This window comes from Gossypium hirsutum, chromosome D10 (assembly GCF_007990345.1).
Source record: "Gossypium hirsutum isolate 1008001.06 chromosome D10, Gossypium_hirsutum_v2.1, whole genome shotgun sequence".
NCBI lineage: Eukaryota > Viridiplantae > Streptophyta > Magnoliopsida > Malvales > Malvaceae > Gossypium > Gossypium hirsutum.
In genome coordinates, this window is record NC_053446.1 from 16,951,611 (window position 1) to 16,977,464 (window position 25,854).

The 25,854-nt window shown below is 33.6% G+C and overlaps 1 protein-coding gene and 1 non-coding gene across 24 annotated transcripts; one reads left to right on the top strand and one right to left on the bottom strand.

Moving 5' to 3' along the window:
• Window positions 1-11,611: 11,611 nt before the first annotated feature.
• Window positions 11,612-25,727, bottom strand: LOC107914438 (uncharacterized). 23 transcript variants are annotated; one of them, XR_005919195.1, is made up of 15 exons: window positions 25,572-25,727; window positions 22,958-24,619; window positions 21,027-21,144; window positions 20,869-20,954; window positions 20,359-20,591; window positions 19,231-19,317; window positions 19,044-19,143; window positions 18,738-18,939; window positions 18,617-18,669; window positions 17,919-18,124; window positions 17,782-17,839; window positions 17,476-17,534; window positions 16,459-16,521; window positions 12,597-12,648; window positions 11,612-12,444 (listed from the first exon to the last, which is right to left on the bottom strand). XR_005919195.1 is itself a non-coding variant. In XM_041102121.1 (11 exons), the coding sequence occupies exons 1-10, from the start codon at window positions 25,608-25,610 to the stop codon at window positions 17,954-17,956; spliced, it is 2,751 nt and encodes a 916-aa protein (XP_040958055.1). In that variant the 5' UTR covers window positions 25,611-25,727; the 3' UTR covers window positions 11,612-12,444; window positions 17,919-17,953. The 23 variants fall into 23 exon arrangements, 1 of the variants encoding a protein (XP_040958055.1); XR_005919192.1 differs by having other exon boundaries at window positions 12,532-12,648; XR_005919193.1 differs by having other exon boundaries at window positions 17,476-17,539.
• LOC121222684 (U6 spliceosomal RNA) lies at window positions 18,237-18,337 on the top strand. Its single transcript, XR_005920044.1, has one exon. It is a non-coding gene; the product is annotated as a U6 spliceosomal RNA (small nuclear RNA).
• Window positions 25,728-25,854: the final 127 nt, after the last annotated feature.

The following is a 25,854-nucleotide window of genomic DNA, read 5'->3' on the forward strand; positions in this document are numbered from 1 at the left end:
TTAGCTTCTTTGCTTGCTTTGTTGTTTCAATTATCTTCAGATTCATGTCACTATGTATTTTGGAATTAAAGAATATATTAAATGTAAAAATATGATTTTTTTAATAGAAGTTATTTTAAAAATAAAATGTGAAATTGATACCAATATAAAATTTTAACACGAATATTTTATGGCATAATTAATAATTCAATTTTAATATAAATATTCAATATAACTAAACAATTAAATAATATAAATAATATAAATGTGAAATTTAATTTAATAATATAAATAGTAGATATAAATAAAATTATTACTATTTATGTTTAGTGAATTTTTTTTGGATAATTTTGATTTTTTATTTGAGGGTAAAGGGTGAGAAGTAAAAGTTTAGGGGGAAAATAAAAAGTTTTGGAGAATAAAAGTTTGAGGGAAAGTAAATAGGGGGAGTAAAATTTGGAGGGAAAATATTAAAAAAAATTGGAGGGGGAGGGTTTGGGGTAGATGGGAAGGGAATAAAAGTTTTAGGGGAAAAGTGGGAGGGAGTAAAAATTTTGGGAGAAAATAAAAAGTTTTGAGGGTTTTGGGGAGTAAAATTTTGAGAAAAAATAAATGAGAGAGTAAAATTTTGGTGGGAAATGGATTTTGGGTAGATTGGGGGGTTGGGAGGGGAGGGGAGTAAAAGTTTTGGGGGGAAAGTGGGAAGGAGTAAAAGTTTTAAGGGAAAAGTAAAAAGGTTTGGGAGTTTGGGGTAAAAATGTAAAATATTATAGTTTGATATTCGAATTATTCGAATTATTCGAGTTATTCGAATTTGAAAACTCAACTCGATTCAAACTCGAAATTCGAAAAAAAATTTGAGTTGATTCGAATAATTCGATTAACTCGAATAACTCGATTCGTTTAACTCGAAATTCAAATTTTTTTTTGAATTTTTCGAGTCGAATCGAGTTTTGGTCACCCCTAAGTCAAAGCATATTACTCAATGAGATTATCCTATGATGACTCATTTGTGGTGCATGATGCAATAGGTGTTGAGTTGATGGTTATACACTAAAGATATTCTAGTTAAGTAACTCCTCACAGAGTTCTACTTAAGTTAGAATATAGGTCAAACGTTACACGATTATTAGTACGTGTGAATACCTAAGGAATTAGGTTCATATACTAATTGGATGGAAATCCATGTATTTACTAGTTCATCATGATCACCCCATAATGGCTTGATTCAATGGGTGTCGGAATTATCATTGCAATGACTTACAAATGTTTTCAAGGTTTAATGTAAGACACATGCATCATCTTAATGAATATCGAAATATTGCAAAACATTTTCAAACATTTTCTTAATACAAATATATTATTATATAAATATTTTCTTTTCAGTTCGAAAATGGTACCAACTCCCTTATTGAACATACTAATTGAAAATAAATTAAATAGAAATAACTATAAGGAATGGAAAAGGAACCTGATAATTGTCATGAGTTGTGAGAAACATAAACTGTTCTTGATAATAAGTGCCCATCGGCCACTCAAGCTAAGGCTGGAAAACGCTAGGAAGAGTCTAATGAGATAGCTCGTTGTTATATGCTGGCAAGCATGACCGGTACTTTATATGAAAAACTGGAGAGTTGTAAGACTGCTAAAGCGATTCTAGATAAGCTAGAAGACATGTTCGAAAGTCAAGCTGTCTCGGCTCGATAGTCTGCCATAACTAGCTTGATAAATTCCCAACAAAAGCCTCACACTCTGGTCAAAGACCATATGATCACTCTTACGGGCTACTTTGTCGAGGCTACAGACAATAAGTTTAATCTAGACCAAAACACTCAAATTGATATGGTATTCAAAAGCTTATCAAAGGATTTTGCTAGTTTTTGTGTCGCATATAACCTTGGAAAAAAAGCCTGACACTTAAACAACACATGAAGGTGTTACAATCTTATAAGTTAGTATTAAATAGCGATCAGCTAGTCCGAAAAGCAAAAGCGAATATAGTTGTTGCTTCTTCACCAAAAGGGAAGGGAAAGCGCACTAAGAAATGCAAGGCTAAGATCTTTGGGCCATAACAAGTGGAAAGGAAGAGAAAAACTTATCAAAGTTTAAATGATTCTTCTGCAGTAAAAAATGGCACTTAAAGGCAAACTGTAAAGAGTGGAAGGAATACCCAGCTACCAAAGGCAATGGTATAGAGCTCTTAAATATAGAAGTTTTTTTAGTGGAAACCTCAATAGACAATTAGGTCACTGATTCAAGAGCCACTAATCATGTTTGTGTTTCTCTACAAGGGTTTGAAAAGACGATAGATCTGAAAGATAAGAGTTTATCGTTGTGGACTAGGAACAGGACAAGTGTGGTAGCTGAAGCAGAGGGAGATGTACATCTTTATTTTGATAATGTAGGAAGATTATTTTAAAAAACATTTTCTATGTACCAAGTTTCAAAAGAAACTTAATTTTTGTTACATGTATATAAAATACGGCTTGATCGTAACTTTTAATAATGGAATTGAAATATTTAGAAATTGCAATCTTATTTGTAATGGATGGATGTCAAATAATCTCTATTTTATCAAACCAAAGATGTACACACTGTTTGAGACTGAAATATCGAATAAAATACTTAAAACTTCTCACTCTAATTATACATACCTTTGGCATTTGAGACTTAGTCATATTAACCAAGAAAGAATCACTAGACTTGTGAAAATGGCATCTTAAGTTCACTTAAAGAAGATGATCTTCCATAATGTGAATCTTGCTTGGAAGGTAAGATGACTAAGCGGTCTTTTGATGCAAAAGGAACAAGGGCTGAAAAACTCCTAAAACTTCTACACACTAACATATGTGACCCCATAAGCGATAGTGCAAGAGGTGATTACGAATATTATGTAACATTTATTGATGACTATTCTAGATATGGGTATGTATGCCTGATACACTGCAAGAGTGAAACATTGATAAATTCAAAGAGTTTAGTGCGGGAGTGGAGAAACAACTAGGTTTACCCATAATGGCATTTCGATCTGGTCAAGGTGAGGAATATTTATTTGGTAAGTTCTTAGGGTACATCATAGAGAATGGGATTCTATCCCAACTAACCGATCCAGACACTCCATAACAGAACGGCGTGGCAGAGAAAAGAAACCAAATGTTATTAGACATGGTACATTGATGTTAAGTAATTCGAAGATGCTAATATCTTTATAGGGATATGCAGCACAAATGACTTATTATATTCTGAATGGTGTGCCAACTAAGAAAGTATCAAAAACTCCATACGAATTGTGACATGGTAGGAAACCAAGTATAAAACATTTAGGATTTGGAGATGCACAACCCACGTATTGGATAAAGATGCGAGGATGTTGGAATCACAGATAGGATTGAGTATGTTTTTCGGATATCTAAAGGGAACAAAGGGTGGTTTGTTTTATATCCCGAAAGAGCAAACTATTATAGTGTCAACTCATGCTATTTTCTTTAAATAAAGTTAAATTAATGAATTCAAACCTCGGAGTAGAAAAGGTACTCAAAGAGCTTTTGGGACATATACAAAACCCTACGAAAATGGTTCCAAAATCAACTCCTAATAGTAGACCTACAAACGATCAATAGCATAGGGAATTTTGTCGCAGTGGGAGGGTCTCTCGTAGGCCTGAGTTCTTCCAATCTAGCAGAAGTGTTTTTAACACTAAGCCTGTCAAATAAGAAGATGATGACCCACTCACATATGATGAAGCAATGCAGAGTGCTGATTCCAAACTCTGGCTATGAAAGTTGAGATGGACTTTATGAATTCCAACTTAATGTGGGCACTTGTAGACTTACCGAAAAGGATAAAACCCATAGGGTTTAAGTGGATCTACAAGAGGAAAATAAAATGCGAATGGAAAAGTGGAAACTTATAAGGCTAGACTATAGCAAAATATTATACTCAGAAAGAAGGTATCGATTATGAAGAAACCTTCTCTCCAGTTGTCATGCTCAAGTCAATCCGCATATTACCATCCATTACGGCAAATCTCAGTTATGAGATCTAGCAAATGGATGTCAAGATAACATTTTTGAAAAGCTATCTTGAAAAGAGAATATACATTATGCAACCTACCAGATATATAACTAAAGGAAACGAGCATAAATTTTACAAATTGTTTAGATCCGTGTATAGACTTAAGCAAGCATTCCGCTCATGGAATCAAATATTTGATTGAGCGATCAAGAATTTTAGATTGGAGCAAAACAGAAATGAACCTTGCGTTTACAAATGTTTAGGGGATGGAAATGTGGTCTTTCTTGATCTACATGTCGATTACATTCTACTCATTGGAAATGATTTTAGGATATTGTTATTGGTTAAACAGTGGTTAACCCAACAGTTTAGGATGAAGGACTTAAGATAAGCTAATTTTGTTCTAGGTATTTGAATCTTAAGGGATCGAAATAATAAAGTGATGGTATTATCTCAAGCTTCATACATAAACAAGATATTGAAGCGTTATGCAATAACCGATTCAAAAAAGGGAAATTAACCCTCCATATCGAAATTTCATCTCTTTAGAGGATTGCCCTAATACAGAAAAAGAAAGAGAGAACATAAGAAAGGTTCCTTATTCTTCGACGATAGGAAGTCTCATGTATACTATGTTATGCACACGCCCAGATATCTGTTTTGTAGTGGGGTTGGTAAGTCGATATCAGGTGAATCCTAGACCAAGGCACTGGCAAGCAGACAAGCATATACTCAAGTATGTACGAAGAACGAGGGATTATATGCTTGTGTATTCTGAAGGAGATCTTAATCCTATTAAATATACTGATTTTGACTTCCAAACATGTCGAGATTCGAGGAAATCGATAGTGGGTTGTGTTTTTGTCCTAAGTAACAGGTCCATTGTGTGGAGAAGTGTAAAGTAGACTTGTACTACTGACTCTACTATAAAGGCCAAATACGAGGTATAGAAAAGCTATAGCAATAGTGAATTAAATAAAATTATTCCTGAATTAAATTAATATAATTTGTATAGTTGTCCTCACATAGTTTTTGCACGCAACGCAAAATAGAAGCAAATGTTGCTAATTGGTTGTCTAAATGTTTAACTAATTCTAAGTGATATTACATGGTCGGATCGTAGTACAAAAAAATATCTTGTAATAGTAGACGAACCTAAATATGTCCTTAGTCTAATCAGAAATAAGAAAATTGATTGAAAGATTAATATGTCGTCTATCAAGTCTGATTGGGGAGATGCCTTGTCTTGGGCATCGGAGCAGATAACTCCTAAAAGATAGAGACATAGATGTGATTCACTGGACTGATAGTAAATCAGACAAGACCCAAGCAGAATAGATCCTAAATCATTTTATGGATTTATTCAATTATGACGTTCATAGTGTGACATACCTAAATCTGGAATGGATGGCATACTATGTATGCGTAAAAGCTTGAGTTCAAATAGATAAGGAACCGAAAGCTGGTGTGTTGGGTGTACGACTTCTGTAATATGTAGTGTCATTCACAATAGTAGAGCTACTATTTGTTCTCAACTTTTGAGCTACAAAGACAACTTTTGAGAGATTGTTATTTTGCAGAAAAATAGAGAAAATTTGTTCTCAACTTATAAATATATTTTTCAAAATAAAAATTTTATCAGTTTTTTTCGCATGTGAAATGACATGCGAATTGTGAAAGTATACACGTCGGATCAAGTAATAAAGTGATAAGTGAGATCGTCTCCATAAGGATCGGATTAGGTATACAAATGGTCAAGTTATTATGATAAAGTTAGATTAATGTTATAGCAAAATAATGATAAGAATGCAATGGTAAGCAAAAGGAATATTAATGTGCACAATATGTGTAACTGATGAATAATTGAAAATGCAATGGCAATGCAAGAGTAAAAATGTAATGGCAATTAAGAAAATGATTATATGAATAATATGTAACTGAACAAGTAAACAACTAACGATGCGATGGAAAAGATACTACGACAAGGGATAAGGGATATACGATGTTGGTATAGAAGGTTGGAATTACTAAGAATCTACCCTTACTATCAGAAATACCTCAGCAAAATCATAATCAATCTACTGCTCAAAAGAGTTCTAAAGTGGTCTTCTTCTTTCGAGTGCAGAAACCTGAAGTTACCTTACCCGTGTCTATAGGCCTTTAATACGATACCCTGCATTGTTTCCTTCTATATGAACATTGCTCTATGTCTAGAGTCTACTACAAGTATCTGTCAAGTACTTACTCATATCAATCAATTTTGGTCCAACTAATCCAACCTTTTTAGAATTAACTTAGTTTATAGGCATGTTACATAGTCTTCTATGTCTAGGGATTGCACTCATACAATTTAAAAATAAAAAAAATTGAATGAAATTGTAAATTAATTCAGATCTATGCTTCAACCATTAAAGAAAACAAATGATTCATCATGTAATCCCAACCCTATGAGATTTAGCTCATAGGTTGGCAAATAAAATTCAAAACCAAAATATCATTCAACATTGTTTTCATCAAATAAATTCACAGAGAAATAGTTAAGAATAATAGAAGAACGACAGGAAGACAGCTTTCACGTGTCCAGTTCACACTCTAGCGACACAGTGTCCTGTGATGGTTGAGAGGGACTGTCTTCGTCTTCCTCTTTCCGTCTCTACTCAAATGCTACCCTCTAGTTTCGCCTATGGATCTTCACCCTTGTTCATCCTTTAGGGTTTTCTCCTTTTGCTTTTTATAACTTTTTTTCCAACAACCCATATTTATCTTCTCCACTTTTTAAATTTTTTTTCTAGAATAAAAACCAACATCCGAAGATTATCTTCTCCTCTATTTTAGGCAGATTTTTCGATACAAGTACAGTTGGGCTAAAAATAGTATGAGTTGAGTGTTGACTCGGTCTTCTTGGAATTGCCACGACATTCGTGTTGGCAAACTATCCAACCTTTTGCCACGACAAACCTTCATTCCTTTATTACTTTTTCCGTATCCTGCACCTGCCAATCACCAAACACAACCCTTCCACATGCAATTAGAAGTAACAAATATTAATATTAAAGAACCATCTAAGCTTATTATGCAATGTTCTAAAAATGCTAAAATAATATTCTAAAATGCAACTAAGTTCACTTAAGTGCAGACAAGTGACCCAGTCTAAAAGCATTAATTATAACTCTTTTCAAGAGTTATCAGTTTCTATTAAAGAAGAGAGAATTTTTATTTTCACCCCAAAAGAAAAACTTCTTCTAGTTTTATGTTTTGATTCAATTGGTTCGAGCCCAGACTTGAAGTAGTTCGTGGTATGAGAATAACAAAAAAGATTGTTTGGTTAAAAGCCGAAAAACATAAAGTATCCACTTATCCAAAAACATAAGTACAATTTCGGTGTAACGTTTATTGCTATAAATATCACAAATCAAGTCAGTTTTCAAAATTTTTATTTCTTGATGTGCAAGAAAATCATTTTCAAATAGAATTTTTCCAACATGAAAAATTTCAAATCATCCCAAAGGAGCTTCCGCTTCTGCCTATCCAGGCTACCATACACAAATGAGATATAAATAATATTGAAAGGGACATTATTGAGCACTCGAACAAAAATGAATTAAGGATGGTTTTGAATCACCTCTACCCGAATAGTATCCTTCCAACCAAGCCAAATACCACCTGAGAAACCAATAGCTTCAACTTAATGAGAGTAATGAAAACCCAAAGTGGTAATGACATTATCATTTTTTTACCATTGATTCTAGGCTTCAGTAAGCACACAATATATGGTCTATACTCCAAACTATATTCCATGAAAACTCTACCAAATTTGGAACTAGCACATCTGTGATAGTTCTACGAGAAAATGGTTAAATTCAAATCCATAAAAACGGGAAAAGAGAGATAAACCTCACTGTCTAGGATTCTTTAGACTAACATTTTGTTCTCCCACCCCAGTTGAATTACTTGTACCAACATCCACTGCAAATTGAGAGGCAAAAAATTCAGCCATAGTATTCAAAGATTCAGATAATGGGGCGCATGGGCTGCCAGATGTCTTAAAATGACTCCCTTGATAATGAATTATTTTATAGAATTTTTACCGTGTCGACCAACCCCCAGTTTTTCCCTCGAACCATGCCCAAAACTCCGAAAAGAATCCCTACCTGAGCCCATCATCGACTCTCCATCTATCGAATCACAAATATTTGGTTTTTTTTGTGTTTTCCTTAAAGATAATTGAAGTGTGTTTCCCAAGTTCAAGACCACCCTCCAAAATCTAAACCACAAACTCTACCGGCCCCTCAAAAGTAAGATTAAAATGAGTTGTCCTCAATTGAATACTAGAAATCAAACTAACTCCAGCTCTCACTATCGGAGCATCACCAACCGTACTGGGTAATTCTTCCCCAACGATTTCCTCAACATCCACTAGCTGGGCTTGATGACTCCTACTAGCCTTCACAACTTAATCCAACAAAGATGGATTCTCTCCCTTAAGAGCAGCACTCAACCCAAAATTTTGGCCTGGTTGCTTGTCCAAAAAATTGTTACCATGTAGCGTGCCCTTCCCTCGTTTACTCATCAAAGTTATGACCCCTTTTGGTCCTAAAGACCTAATAACAACACGATCTAATTTCTCCAATTGTCCTGATGGGCTAGCTGCACCGTTATGGCTCAATGTATTAAACTTCCTAATTTGGCCCCCACGACCCTCATTGCCCAGTTTTCCCAAAATAAAACCCTCTCCTTATGAGCCTTTTACTAGGGTTTCTTTCCCTTTACATCTAGTGCCCCTCAATCCCTTGTCACCATCCGCAGTCTCATACATTTCCTTACCTAAAGAAATTAAAACATTAAATTTAGATCCTTCAGATTTACTCACTAGATTTCTGACACCAACCATCCTACTGTCCTTCATTTTACGTCGTGGGCTTCGCTCCACAAGCATCTACGGCCCATATGACCCCCTTGTCTCACCCGAACGCTCATCAACCATCATTGAATTCACCGACATTGAAACAGACGATGAAGCCTACGTCCCAACATTAGTCTCGAGTATTCAATTCGAGCAAGCTCTTTCGTATGCCCATATCTACCACATCCAAAACAAACCATCAGTAAAAATTCATATTCCACTCTCTCTAAAATGTTGTTAATCAAAACTTGGAAAACTAAAGGCTTGTCCAAACTTACGTATATGGCCATACGAGCAAAACGCCCTCTCCCCCTACTATCAGTGTTCATATCCAGTTTTGCAACCTACCCAAATATTCCCCCAATTTCTAGTAAGATCTTCATTTTATACATATAACCTAGTAAATCGGGAAGCTTGATCCACACCATGACCACACTCGAAAATAGTTGTGCAAGGTTAAAACTCATCGTCCAAGGTTGCACCGTTAGATATTGTCCATAAATAATCCAATGGCCTTTAAAGGGCACTTTATCTGAATCACTCTTGCTTTGAAACTTGGTCAAAAAGTACCCGTTTTCTATGTCCATTAATTGAAATGGTAAAGCAGGTTTCCAAAGGCTATTGATTTTGTTTTGCAATGACGACTATCTTATATTATGTCCCATGAGCTTTAAAACAACTGTAGTGCCCATATCTTTAATCAGAATCTATTGAATCCTTTCAGAAAATTCAATGAAAAAGATACCATTAACAAACAATTTCTTGATATCCCCTTCCAACAGATCTAAATCTTCATCTACATCAGCACCAAAAGGAGCAACTGATCTCCTTAAATCTGGGTTTGAATTGCCTACAAGCAAATCTTTCCAAGAGACTGAAGATATGGTAGTCTGATCCACTAGCGAATCTCTATCAGAGCCCTCGACTTTATCCTTAAATCGAACTTTCTTGGTGCTTCCACAGAGGAATCGTCAGACCCAACACCTTCGCAGACAGAAGTAACCATTATATTTAATATTAAAATTATTAAGTTTAGTTTATTGAACCAATAGATCCAAAACTTTTATAAGCTTAATGTTTATTTAGTGTCCATTGTGGTCGTCTACTAATATTTGAAGTATTTTTTAAAAATTTTGAGCTTTATCGATTTACAGTTAAATGAAAATTGTTTTAAACGAAAATGAATGTTTCCCTTGTGCATAAGAAATGAACTTGAATAAATGTACGGTTAGTGCTTTTGATGTTCAATTATTCAGGTTCAATTATTCTGTGATTAATTGATGACTAAAATGATTTAATATTGTGATAGAAGCATGAATTGAAGCAGGGCCATCCGTTTAGTTGTTTGACTTTGATAGTATTATGCTTTTGAGATATCAAGATGTATTCTTGAATGACTAAGTTGTTTATACATATGAAGTATACAAAAGGATTATAAATTTTTAAATTCAAAATTTTTATTAAAAATCGTTTTGGCAAATAAAATTTTAAAGGTGAAATTTTATTTTACTGATAATTTTTATTGCAAAATGTTTTGAACAATTTGTGCATAAAAATTTGACAAACCTGCCATATTTTAAGTTTTGATGGTTTAAATTCAAATTTGAAAGATCAAACCTTACTTAAGAAAACCTATGGGCATACAAAACGTTTGGACATTTTCAAATTGTGAAAACCTTTTGGTTAAAATAAGCTCAAAGCTTTTGTAACCTCCATAAATTTTAAATTAAATTCCAGTGCTTTTATTTTAATGAGTTTAGTCTTAGGGTGAATCTGGATGGACAGTGCGTTTACCTACGATTAGTGTAAAAAAAATGGTAGCGGTGAAATTAGATATTGTAGCGATACTATAGCGTGAGACAAAAAGTAAGCTAAACGCACCGCACCGCACCCAATCGCCCATCCAAACTCACCCTTAGTTTTTAAATCATTAGTATTTTTCTATTAGATTCATACTTATTACTTTTTTTACATGTGATTTTTTTTATTTTTTTTTGAAGTATTTTTTATTTATTTTAAACTATCTCACCAATAAAATTAACAAAAAAAAATTAATGATATTTCCATATAGACATGAATTTTGAATATCTACAAAATACCAAAACTTAATTCCTAAAATTTAAAAAAAAAACTAAATTCAGTTGTAAAAGAACGTGGAGTTTAAATGGATGTTTTTCTTATACATGAGAAATGAACTTAAATACATATATGATTCGTGAATTTGATGCTGAGTTGCTCGGTGCTTAATTAATGATTGGGATAATTAAGATAATCGTGGTTGTAGCTCACGTGTGACGTTTTGTTTAATTGCTTGACGTTGATGGTATCATACTAGGATTTCTTTTTAAAAATGAATCGAGTTATATTTATGCATAACTTCAGAGGAAGTATACAAAGCTACAATTTCTAAAGATTCCAATAATTGATAACAATGGTCAAGAATAACCGAACATACAAAAAAAAGCATTTTTCTTTGGATCAAATATAAAAGAACCTCTACTTTTTACAAAAAAAGATTCCATCTTGGTTAGAACCTACCCCGACGCTAGCATCTCTCAAGGGAAAGTCTACAGGATAAAAAATCAATTTTGATGCCACGTTTCATACCCAAAACACATGCTCAACCGAAAAATGAAAAAACAAAACATCAGCAGCCTAACTTGGAATCCCCAAATACTTTCCTCCTTCCCGTACGAGATCCGTAACATAATAACGTTTCCAAATACCATTTGCATTAGCATTTTTAATGAACCAAAAAATTAAGTTACATCAGCATATATCACATATATCAGGTTAAAAGATACTGTAAAATCTTCTTTCCACTGCTTATGAAACAAATTAAATAATAATGCACCATTCAAAATAAACGACTAAATTGATCCCTCTCTCCACACAATATGATCCGATCTAGCATCAAAATGAAAGATCGTGAAATAAGTGCAGACAACATTTTCCGTTATAGGTATTGATGTCCTTGGACATTGAGGTGGTTCCTTGTTCCACAAGGGCGGGCAAGATCCAAGGGGCCTTGGAGTTGTTGCTCCGGAGAGCACTCTAGTGTCTACATCGATGCTTGTGGGAAAGGTTTTATGAAATAGTTAAGCATAGAAACTAGACCTTCAAAGGGTTATATATGAGAAGACTATCTATACCTTTCTTGGGAGGCCCTCACCTGTTGCGTTGCCTTCTTAAAGAAAATTCAAGGTGTTACATCAAACTCGGATTTCATATCCAACACAATTCTGTACAAATTTACTCGGAAATTCACATTATGGTTTCAAGAAAAACTATGTAAGCATAATTCTTGAAAGCTTTAATATCAAACTACTTGAATGCTTTAGGCAACCAACCATACACAAACTCCATGTAAGGTTCACATAGAATGAACGAAGGCATGAAGCATAGTATTCCTCGTCCTTTGGCCATTGAGTTTTCCTTTATCAAAACTCACTTACAGCCAGGTTGATAGCAATGGTTGCAAACATAGACCATTTATAATGAAACCCGAAACAACCAACCCAACCTCTAGCATAGAGTTCTCAAACCACCTGTTTTGAAAGTAACGATTAGAAGTCCACCCTTTAAGTCAATAATCATGGATAAAAAGACCCAAATAATATGGCCATTAGACTCACAAAATACACCAGCAAAATTTGCAAGAAGCATACTCTTTTTTGTTCAATCAATCAAGTCCAAATACCTCGAGTCACTTAAGAATGAATCTGGACTGCTCAACATAATGCATCATTTACCTGTTCCAAACCCAATATGTCAAAGACCGAGTATTACTACTAAAAAACCCATTTCCCGTGATAAGCACTCAACTTCTTTTAGAAATTGTACTTGAACATATCATGATTTGGATTAGAAAAACAAATGATCGAACAAAGGATGGGTATCAATTGCCCTACAAGTAAATTATCACCAATGATATAAAATCACTAGCAATTTTACATCATTAATGATTTTAAAGATGATGCTTTATCACATATGCTTCGTTTGGTTATTTAATATATTAACAAGGAAAAACTTAAGTATTAAAACAGTTTTTCATTACATAAAGAATAATTGGTACAAATATTCAAACTTAAAATTAGGAAAACTCCAATTAAAAAGAAACAAAACCTCTTCAAAATAAGTAAAAACTAATAGAGAATCTTTGCTGGAAACATATCATGTGAATGGCTAAAAATTACCGAGTGAAATTAAATATATTGCTAACCAAACGAAGCGCTAGTTTAATATAGAATTGGTTTTAAAGCATTACCACTTAGCATAAGAATATATCTTCCTTAATAACAAAATTGTTGATGAATGCATGTACGTCAAATATTCAGGTTAAGAAGTATATTGTCACGTGCACTACTTAACGTTCTTATATAAAGGCATGAGACTACCACATTAGTAGACTTTTTCCCAAGAACATGGTATCAAAGCCACACATTCTTGATGGCAAATTTCTATTCTCAAACCCAAACCCTTTTCCGTTTTCAAAACAGTGACATACTAGCACCAACTCCCCTCTAAAAGATGAGTCGCGTGTCTTGTTGATGAAGTCAACTTTTTCTCATGATACCTAAACCAAAAATATTCAATCAACCATATGAGCCTTAAGCTAGATAAGACGATTTTTGCCTCTAAAAATTTGGGCTTAAAAACCATCATCTCCCCAACTTGAAATAAAAAAATATGCCAATAACGAACTTTAAGTACTTAATTTCCTTGAGAAATGGAAAACATCATTTACATTAAGGAGTTAATGCATCTAGTCGCATATATCCATAGGTATCTTAATTCACTTTACAAAAATTAGTTTCACAATAATCCTTAACTCCTACAAAATGAGATCTTCAACCATTGCATCAAAGCTCACAAACAATTTTGATCATTTTCAGATCTTACACTCAACATGAGATCAGATATCAAAACCTACAAATTTAATGTATTTCCCAATAAATTCTCAATTTTACTAAGAAGTTTAAAGTAATTCATACAACTCTCCTATAAGAAATTTGCATGCATAAACTACTTTTTGTCCTTCCAATTATAAAATAATTCACCCCTTATTCCTTGCAAATACCCTACAAATGTGCATAATTTCCGACGCTAACTTAACATTGATCGAACCATGTCCACCAAGGCCTAATTTCTTCTCTCCACTACATTGTTATGTTCTGGAGTTACTAATGCGATCAATTGAAGTAGAATCTCATTAGTTATGAGATGTCCTACGAACTCAACCAATAAGCACTCTCCAAACCAATCACATTAGTGCTTTTGTGGATTTACATTGCTTCTTCATTTCTACATTAAACACTGTATATATTAATGGTTTCACTTTTGTAATACATTAGGTACACATCCATACTATGAGCGATCATCTATAAAGGTAAAATAATTTTGTATCCTCTGCATAAATCAAGGTGCACTAGTTCTAGGAATTCATCAACATTCATACCTTCGACTCTAAAAGACCTTTTAGTCAATTTACCCACTAGAGAAGATTCTCAATGGGAACAGATATATCCTCAAATTTTCCAAAAGACCGTCTTTAAACAATCTCATGATCCTTTCTTGATTAATATCTTAAAATTGAGAAGTTTTAAATTTCTAAAAGCTATCCACAATTTTCATATTAAGCAGGGTACATATTTGGTTTGATGAAATACAGATTATTTTTTATTCCTTTCATCTAAGCATGCAACAGATATCAAATTCCTCCTAAAGCTAGGAAAATAAAAATAATCTTTTAATAAAAGTGTCTAAATTCATCAAAAGGGAAATGGTTATCTCATACCACTACAAGCACCAAGCTCCTATCATCAATCCTCAATGGGAGGCTCTTATCATGCAAACTTCTTGTTTCCTTGAACCCTTGTAGAGAAATACAAGCATAATTAATAGCTCCTGAATCAATGACCTAATTGTCTCTTAAATCTTTCACTAAACCAATTTCAATCTGAAGGTCCTTACCAGTCTTGCCCATGGCAGCTAAGAATTCTAGGCAAGTCTTCTTAAAATGTCAACCTTGATGCAATAAAAGCACTTAGATTTTTTTAGGGTCCTTAGGCTTCTTCTTACCATCCTACAAATTATTGACTAGAAAGGACTGCCACCTTCCTTTAGATCATTCTTCATGCCAATCCACCAAATTTTAACTTGTCAACTCCAACTAGCTTCCTAGCAACCAACAAAGCCTTTTCAATCTTAAAGAGTAGCTAAACAATATCAAAACCAAGTGATTAAGACTACCTTATTATCTAATACTTGTATTGCGCTTTCTATACAAAATGTTCAACCACATCTAAGAGAGCATATCTTTCATAAAGTCAACCTTGACCCTCCTATTCACCATTTCTTGAAAACTAGCATGGTGCCTTTTGGCAATAGCTAGACGGTTAGTCCAAAGAGTGGGACATAAACTCAACCTGCTCAAGTCTGCTCTAATGGTTCTTTTTGTTCCTTGATGGCACCAATTGTTGAACCTAGTATCTTGCTTTCTCAATTTGAATGATCATTAGTTAATAATCAACCACTCACTATATTTATCTTTTAAAGCCATTAATCTACCATCCTCACCAAGATCATACAAATACTCATCCTTTTCTCGATCAATCAGTTTAACTCTATCTTTTGCCTAGTTCGAGTTGTTATACTGTTATTAGCCTCAATGATGGTTAGTTGTAGGGATTTGGTAATCAATGCCCAAATTGTTGAGGTTTTAAGGAGCAAGCTAAATTACAAAAGAGAGCCAATATGAGAATCAAGGTTCTTTAAAGGCTAATTGATAGAAGAAGTTAAAACCCTTAAACCTCACAAAGTCACAATAGGTTTTCAAAGCAATCAAATCTAAGAGAAAAGTAGTTCACAACCTCATCAAAATCCAACAACCCAAAAAGAACTCTCTTGTTAAATATCTTGATGTGAGAAGAAAACATGACAATGTACATAGAGTAACTTGACTTGGTCTTTGATTATGGGATAAACCCAAACATGCTATTGGATAAGGCAAAATTATTTTACCAAATGAAAGACCCATGAGACAATAAGACTTATCTCAACCAAGATTATGATAACCATTCTTGTCACTTTATGTTTTCCTATTTTTGCTAGTGTTGTAAAGGCGAGCACTTAGTCCTTAACATTTTTCTTTAGTACCAAAAACCAAAAGCACCTGAAACCTTTTGAGTTAGGCATATGTAATCAAGCGTAGGCACACGTTTTCTGTAAGGAGTTAGGCATCGATTGAGAAGCTTGCCTAATTGAAGTCTACCATAATTTCTTTTGTTTTCAACATTTTATTAGATGCATCTTTACTAGTAAGAAAAGGATACTGTCAAAACTCTACTTCTCAAGATTCAAGTATTCAACAACAAACAGAAAATTATAAGAAAATCATGCATATCAACCAACAAAAGAAATAGAAGAGTTTGCATATTTTGTAGGATAAATTGGACAACTCTTTAGTGTTACCATCTTAAGCTTATTTTATGCAGATACACAAAAGCACATACAAAAGCATGCACATGTGCATATTGCACCTTATTTCACTCAAGCAATACCTTTTTTACATCTTGCACCTTAAGCAATATAAGGACTCAAGCACCTGAACTGCACCTCATGCCCTTGAAACATTGTTTGCAATAAGATAAAACAGCAAAAACAAGGGTGGATTTTATTTAAAACGATGGAAAAAAAAAAACTAATTCAAGTATGATCACGTAATCCAAAAACTAAAATCATGTATTTTATTAAATAATAGTAAAAAGACATTTCTAATTCTTTAACGGGAAAAAGAAGTTGCATTTCTACCTCAATTTATTTTCATTATGTACTTCAACAAGAAACAATCAAAATTAGACTAACCAAAAATAGTTAATAGATTTGACAAGCAAGTGAAATAGCCCTTAAAAAGATAAAAATTTGAAATAAAAATAAAAATAAAAATAGAACTCAACTCGTCCAAAATAGTTGATCAATCAAGATCCCATGTCAACTCTAAAAATTCTAATAGTAATCCCTAGCAATTGAAGTTTAGGCATTATTGTTTCCCATCAAAACAACTAAAGCCTACTTTTACTTTTGAAATTCAAACAATGAAAAATCCATGAAAAAAAGAAATCACATTTTATTTAAAGCATTAAAACTGTAAGAATTGATTAGGTTTATAATCATAAGGTGGTTTTCTAAAGAAATATTAAGAAAATCTAATCAATCCTTTTCCTATTTTTACGTAAAAATTGTTTTTCTCAAATTTACAAATATTGGACAAACTTCATATAATCTAATTAAGGACATATTACTTCTCGACACTTGATCTTTATGAAAATCAACTTCAATTTTTAACACCTTTGAAAACTTGGATCGAACTTTCCATGATATGCTATGCTAGAGAGTACATTAGTAAGTCCAAAAAACAAATTGCTTCCATATCTATATCTAAATATTTATTCTGATAGTAATTTAGTTCAAGGAAAAGTAAAAATATGAGATGAAACAATTAATGGTTTTATTAATAAAATACTACGGAAATGCAAGAAAAATTAGGCAAAAAGTAAAAGTAGCAAAGAAAGTTGTACCTTTATGACTAAGAAAACACTTCTGGATATCTAATTCCAATTTGGCAACAGAATCTTTTCTTAACTTCAATAAAACAACATGCAGACAGAAACTATTACAGCAACTAGCAAAGTACCAAGATGTTGCAGTTCATATAAGAAAAGGAAAAGCAGATAAATGAATATATAGATCAATATTCCTACAATTAAAAGGTCGCATTCAAAAATCTTTTAATCTGAGTTCTCATAAACATAAGGTAAGAGTTCTGTCTCAAGCAAGTCAAGGAGCTAGTGATTGAAAAATTCAAGATATGGTGAGAATTGTACCATTAGTCACATAAACAAAAAGGGTGACCAATATCCACTGGTTAGATCTGCTATTTTACTGCCACAGGAATGATGACAGTCAACAAAATAATTCATTGAATTGCATTCCCCTAAAAACAGTATAGATAGATGCTGACCTGTGAGTTTTTAATTACTTCAATTCATCAGTATTTCAATCTCTCCCAGCCAGTATTCGTCTCTGCTTGCACAATTTCTTAGAAAGTCGTGTACGTCCACCACAATTGTTGGCCAAGTTTTCTTTCCCTATAACTTCTAATTTCAGCCTGCGCTTATACAGCAAGCCATAGAACTTGTCCTCGCTATCAGACCCTTGCGTGTGCTTCTACAAGGTTAAAACAAGATTAAAATAAAAACTATTGTTTTAAAAAAAGATTGTATTGGCAAAATTGAGACAACTAGAAAACCAACGTTAACACTGAACTTGATAAATGTTTGTCCCCTCAGGAACATCTGATAAAATTGGAACAATGGAGGAAAATTAGCATGGTCCCTGCATAATGATTACACACAAAATCAAGAAATAGTCCAAATTTTTTTAGTTATCCAAAAACAAAGATGCAGTGTAAAAAAAACTGAAATTACAGGCAGAGAAATACAACGGATTTACAAACCAACAACCTTTGTCCAAAATTATTTGTATGAATTTCAAAAAAAAAATATGATTTCTGTCCGTAGATACACACGCGCAAAAAAAGCAGAGACATAAACTTAGCAAGATCCAGAACAAAGTGCTTATATAAAATGGTTGTCGGTTTAAGAACCGTGGAATAAATCTTAAAATATTAATGGCAAAGAAGGGACAATAAAAGATAACCTTAAAGATATTTGATGCATTTCCTCCAAAATCAGAAGATTTTCCAGAAAAATCTACAAGAAAGAAAATCAGGACAGAGTAATAAATACTGAAGCATATAGTTGTTTGTCAGACTTGGTACCTCTCATCTCCTTATTAACAATAGAGTTCCTAAGGAATTTCTGCAACATTATAGTCCCCTGAAAGGCCAAAAAAGGATAGCCCAAAAATTGCAGCCTTTCTGAAAGGGGCATTTCCAAGAAACCAAAGGACTTTTCCCATGTTTCTCTAAGCTGAGGTATTGCAGGCAAGACTAATCTCTCAATGCCCATTTGAACAAGCAGCTGCAAATAGAAATATGTACATTCATAGTCTATTAAAAATTTAAAAAAGAAATCCCCTTTTCCATGCAAAGAAGAGACGAGGAAGAGGCAACCAAAGAAACTACCTTCTCCAACTCCTTGAAAAGAAGTCGACACATACCCTGCCGACGATATTGGAAAGGTGTAGCAATTAACGGCATCTCTGCAACCTTTAGTCCATGTATCCTGAAAATCAAATATAAAAGAAAATGAAGCTGATGGTAAGCAAATTCCACAACCCTCAAAAAAGGGAAAAAAGAGGAAATCAGGCACCTCACTGTGGCTATTGATAAAATTTCATGACCATTATGGAGAACCATGGCAAAGAATCCACGAAAATCTACTCGTTTAAGTTTGGACCTGCACCAGTGAATATGAAAGTAAAAGAGGATAAATAGCAGTACTAGAAGTTCATGTTAGATCCAACTTTTACAAATCAGTAAGTAACAGAATTCCTTTCTGCCCCCAGATTAAAAGGAATTTAACCAAAGGAGGAAAAGCCAAATTTGCTGTACAAAGCTTTAAGGCATCTAATAATGAACAGAAATCATGAATTGCATATTTTAAATAAGGACTATATATTATATATATCATACATTTATAAAGACTTTATTTCAACATAGAAAGTTTTAATCATGTCCAACAAAAATGAACAGAAAGCAACTCAAAAGAAGAATTATCCAATCTATTAAGGCAATTGTATTAACCTAACTCCAGAAGCATCATTTTTAAAGAAAAGCACTATAAACGAACAGGCTAACAATCACTGGCAACCCAAGGTCTTCAACCCAGCAGATTGACCTGCTAGGAAACATCAACATAAAATCAAAAGAAAACAAAAAAAGGAACAAACAAACGGAGTCACAATTCAACTACTCATTATCCCTCCAAACATTAAGTCCAGGAAAATGCTGATGAAGCTCATATCAGATTTAAACCATGTTTCAAGGGTAAAAGAAAGGATAAATGAAAATTTCCGGTTTAACAATGTGAATGTCAAACAGGGCCTAGCTAAGGTGATTGACTGCCAAAGTTGAGGCAGAGATACACATTAGAGCATAGCGCTCATCTCTTGTGACCATCAATACACTTTGGCATGAATAACATGAAGAAAATATTGGTAAAGCAAAATTTTGATCTAGCAATAGTAAAGCAACATGCAGCAAACTGTGATAATATACAGAAAACCAATCATGACAACTATATGATGATAACACAAGATGCCCAATGCTCAATGCAAGAAGAAGAGGCCACCGACTGGATAAGAGAGTGATGTAAGTTCTCATATCATTCACCAATGATCTTAAGGATTTTTTAATATAAATTTTTTTTTAAAAAAAAGTCTTCCAACTAAGAATTTATTTAGTCATCTGAAAACTAAAAATTGAAGAGAAACCTTACCCTGAATTGAAAACAACATCTCTGACCAGATCTCTCTTGGTATGAGGATCCTTGACAGGTTCGAAACACTCATGGATAACCCTTAGTACATCTGATAGCTTAATCCAGGTGTGAGTTTTCAACATATCAGGAAATCCATACACATTTTTCAACGATCTCATCAGTGTCCAGCTTAAGCCATCAACAGTAGTGGGATTTGAAATTCCCAAAAGTTGATGAAGTTGAGCACATAACTGAAAAGAGTATATATGTTGCCATATATCATAACCAAGTTGGAAAGTCAAAAAATCTCAATCCAATGTTCTCAATAAGCAGACAATCATATTCAGCAAGATTAAGACCCTTCAATTCTGGAATTCACGAACCAAAACAAACTCAATTGAATAAACCACCTACAGCATGAAAACGAGAAAGAGACAACTATAGGACCCAGGACAAGGATAAAACAAAGTCCTCAAAGTTATGCAATCACAGCCTTAAATGAGCTTAGACACAATAAAGGAATTATACCTTATAACAAGCCTCACTACAAAAACTCCCAAATAGGTAGTCTGTAGAAGACATATGCTGAACTTCACTTAGGCAAGCAACATGATCTACAAAGAAAAAAAGAAAATATATAAAATACAAGGAGATTGAATCACAAACTTCCCATGAATCTAACTCACATTGGCGGGTGCATTGGAGACAAGCTTTTGTAAAATGTTCACTATCATCCTTGCAATCTCTCATGCAACATAGTCCACAACAGCAAGATGGACAAAACCACTTTTCATTAGGTATATCCTGAAAAAAATAGATGAGCAAATATCAATCAAAATTAACCACCAATCAATACCTTCATAATATAATTTATCACGTACACACTTTAACTCAAAAAAAAAAGAACAGATTAAGAAGCAAAACATGAAGAAAACTTAATGGTAATTCATCCTTACCGCTTCAGGAGCCAAATGTCTTTCTAGAAGAGTTGGAGAACAGGGGGTAGGGGTTGAGCCAATGTGATAGCATCGAAAATACACAGCATGACACTTCACCATATACCATATTTTTGTTAAAAGGGGTTTATGCTTTTGGGGGCTATTTTCTTTATTTTATTTTGGATTACCATGACTATCTTTAACTTATGTGTTGTTTTATAATCTTAAAAATTAAATGCTGAAAACTAACTACTAAAGAGATAATTACTGAATTTGAATTATCAACATTGTTTAGTATAAGGGTTGAGCCAATGTGATTGCATCGAAAATACACAACATGACACTTCACCATATACCATATTTTTGTTAAAAGGGGTTTATGCTTTTGGGGCTATTTTCTTTATTTTATTTTGGATTACCATGACTATCTTTAACTTATGTGTTGTTTTATAATCTTAAAAATTAAATGCTGAAAACTAAATACTAAATATATAAGCACTGAATTTAAATTATCAACATTGTTTAGTATATTACTAAAACTTAAGAATTGGATATCTTTATATTGTTTGAAAATTATAAAATCTCAAATTATGAAAATTATTAATTTCACAATTTTAATCTTATTAACATCATATTTTACATGATTTTGAATACATCTGGATTAAAAAAAGTGGTAATTTAAATATCTCATCTTCTATAGCCCAAAAAAAGATAATTGAATTCAAATTTAGGAAAATAAAAATTTTGACTTCACATATTCTGTGGTAAGTGATAAGTAGCTCTCACCGACTTATCACATTCCGCAATTTTTTGTTGAAAATTTTCTGTTAAGTAAAAATTGATCTGAATGATCAAAAACATTAAAAAAATAAATGTTCAAAATTTACTTTTTCCATGCATTTAAAATTTTCAATGCTTTATCAAACCCTTAATTAAGAGCTAGGGTTTAGTCTTATCAGGGATTTTTGCTATAAAAAGCATGCTTATGGATGTAATCAAAAGTAGTTTCGGTTTTACCCACTACTATATTAAAGAAGCAAGTATTCTTTCTATTCCCTGCCCTTGGGTTTAGGGTTTTAGGGTTTATTAGTTAGTTGCTCAGACTAACTAATTAACCTTGATTTAACAAATAGGAGTGGTAAAATTAATTTAGGGGTTACATGGTGAAGTTTGTTTATTTGTTTATTTTTGTGTGAGGTAGGAGGATATCAAAACAGTGCTTAAGAAAACCAAGGTTAATTAGTTAGTCAGATATCCTCTTACCTCGCACAAAAATAAATAAATAAATAAGCATACGTCACCATGTAACCCCTAAATTAATTTTACCACTCCTATTAGTTCTTTTTCAGATTTGTTTTCCTAGCATGAAATCAAGTTTCTACTTGAAGCTTTCTTTTTCTTCTACCACCCTAATGATTTAACTGAACATAATCTTCCTAGAATAAAGGAAATCCCAGGTCATATAATAGTCATAGCTCCTTTCTAGCTAACAGATTTTATATTACATAAAACACCAAAAATCTAGCATTGGCATGTGAATTCAAGCATCCAAAACAAATCAAAATTTATGCCCCATTTAATTGTGGCAACTATAAACAAATTTTATAAGCAATAAAATTAACAATAGAAAAACAAGACATGTAATTAAATAGGTTCATGATGCAGGAATGAGAACAAACCTTGAGGTTAATGCAACTTAAATGATATGAGCATGGGCAGTAACCACAAACCATAAGATCTCCTCCGTAGTGACAGACACTACATATTGTATCACACAGTCGGGAACCGCAACATCGCCGCTTCCTCTTGCGCCTCCGAGAACGAGACACCATGTCTTTAAGCCTGAACTTTTTTCCACAATTATCAACAGGAAGACTTAAACAATGATGACCATCAGGTAAAGCATCATCTTTGTTTATGACATCTACGCCTTTCTCTTCTTTCTTAGGGTTGCCTTCAACTTTTGCATCAGCTTGCTTAGTTTTCTTTGAAAACCTTCTCCTCAACACTGAATCATTTTTATAAACAAGGAAAGAAGCCTTGTTATTTCCCTTCTTCACCTTTGATGGATTTTTAACCTTTGAATTAGGCCCCTGATGATTCTTTGAAAACCTTTTTCTAATTAGTGAAGATCTTCTCTTCTTAGGAATAACAGAGAAGAATGATTGCATGCTCGCCTGCACTTTGCTACAGTCAGGGAAAATGACAGTATGATTACCATCAATCTGCCCATGCTTAGTGAAAGTCCTGTAAATTGATTGATTGTCTTGAACATCAGAGACAGAAAAAGAAATATTTTTATTTCCTCTTGAGCAGTCAACAGAGAGTTGATTACCCTCATTCTCACTAAGTATAGGAGACTTTTGCTTGTCTATTCCAGAATCAAGTTTACCAGACTCCTCCATTACTTGCTTTTCTCCGCATGATTTATCTGCCACAGAACTTTTTCTAGTAGATGGATTCATTTTAGGTAGCTCCTCATGTTTCAGTTTTGACATTACAGATCGTCTCCTTCCTTTGTGCTTACCAAGAGGGCCTTTTCCCTCTCCTTTTCGACATGACCCAACAGCCTTGAAATCAGTGCAGCTACCTGCTTGTGCAGAAATGTCAGATAAATAGGAATTTGTCTTCCCAGGATCCTTTGATTTTTTATTTCTCTTTCCCACCATCCAGGCCAAGATTTTGCGATTAGCAAGATTTCGCCGGCTAGACCCAACTGCAATCTCCTGAACAACTTCCAGGAAGTAGGTCCTCCAAACAGTCCGAACACCACAAGTCCACTCAGATATCATCTTTCCAAACCCATAATTTAAACGTAGGGAGGACCAAACTTTCTTTACACAACAAGCCAAGGGAACATCACCTTCAAGCTCTTTTGCTAGCTCCACCAATACCCATATACCTCGGTCTCTCCAAATGCCCAGAAACTCATCCCACTCATGAGCTACACGTAATTGACTCGCACTGAATTTGCACTCATCATCCTCATCAGGAAAATACACAGACCGCTCAGATGCATTATCATCATTATCCAAAATAACCCCTTCCCACCATGCATCTTCAAACAATGCATCAACACAAACCCCAAAACCCAGATTTTGATTAGAATGAGGTTGAGATGAGGGAGGAAGAGGTCGTATATACCCTCGATAGGTTGATGGAACATGGCGACGGGTATGAAGACCTTCAACTGCCTCTGTCACGGGGATGGACTCAATAAGCTTTGAATCACCTGTTTCATACAAGAGCTCATCATATTCAATTGATCGGGATAAATGCGAAACTCCAACAACCACCCCAGGGTGCCACGACCCCCGCAACCCTTCCTCAAATTGGCGAACCTAAAAACAGTCCACGATGAAACTCGTATCAATACAGCAGGTAATCAAATAAATGCAACACTACATGAAGAAAACATTACTAAAAACTCAAAATATTCATTTACAGATAGCCCATTGCGTAAAATAAGGGGAAGATTGCATACATCAGGACCTTCTCAATGTTGTGCTTATAGGGGAGCTTGGGTGCATCCTCTTTCTTCATAGGAAAAGGTACCAAAAAAATAAATAAATAAAAGAGTTTGACTTGAAAACTGTGAAGAACTTGCATGACCAAGCTAACAACAAGTTCGGTATCAAAATTGAGTTTTGGAACTTCTCTATATCCAAAGTAATTAAATAATCAAGGCATTGGCCTCCAGAAAATAAGATTTCCGGAGTTCAAAAGATTTCGGTTTTTTTATTTATAAAAAGAAAGAAACTGTTATTTATGTTTACAAATCAAGTCTCAGACATCTTACCCAGAAGGAAATTAATGCGAATTTAACCTTATCTAACAAGAGAGTTACAAATGATTTTGGAATCACCAATTTGCCAGATAAAATACGCTTCCGCGTGGTTACTCGGAAAATGCGGGAAAATTAATTTCAAATTTGAAACCTTAATTTCTTCAAAAATCAAATGAAAGCAGTGAAACAAGACAATTCGAAGCTTCTATTAACGGATCAACTGAAAGACATGTAATTTTTCAATATTCAGTAAGAGAACAAAATTTTCGAAATAAAGAACATTTAAGTCTCCTGTTTGGCTTCCGGGAAAATGCAGGATGAACAGAATTTGCCAACTCACAGGTGGATCAGTAATTATTTAAAAAAACAAAAAAAAACAAAGACTAATGTCAAGTTTGAAACAAATTTCCCTCGATTTTCTTCACTCAGAAACCAAACAGAATAATAAGAGGTGAAGAAAAAACAAGATTATTGAAAAGAATCAATAAAAAGAAGAGTAGCACTACCTCGACTCTCTCATTGAGAAGAAGCTTCCTCTGGTTCATGAATTCAAACCTTTTCTTTTCCTTTATCGAGAGAGAAAAAAAAAAGCTAATGACAATGGATCTTGCTTTGACGGAGAGAAACTTTGGGTTTTTATTTTATAGCATAACAATATTATAATATTTTATTTTATTTTATTTTTATCGGAAAAATAAAATATTTAGAGGGGTAGGGTAATTTGGTTTCGTAATTAAGTACAGTCACCCAAACCAGCTCAAAGTTCCCTTTTTTTTTTTTTTTTTTGAG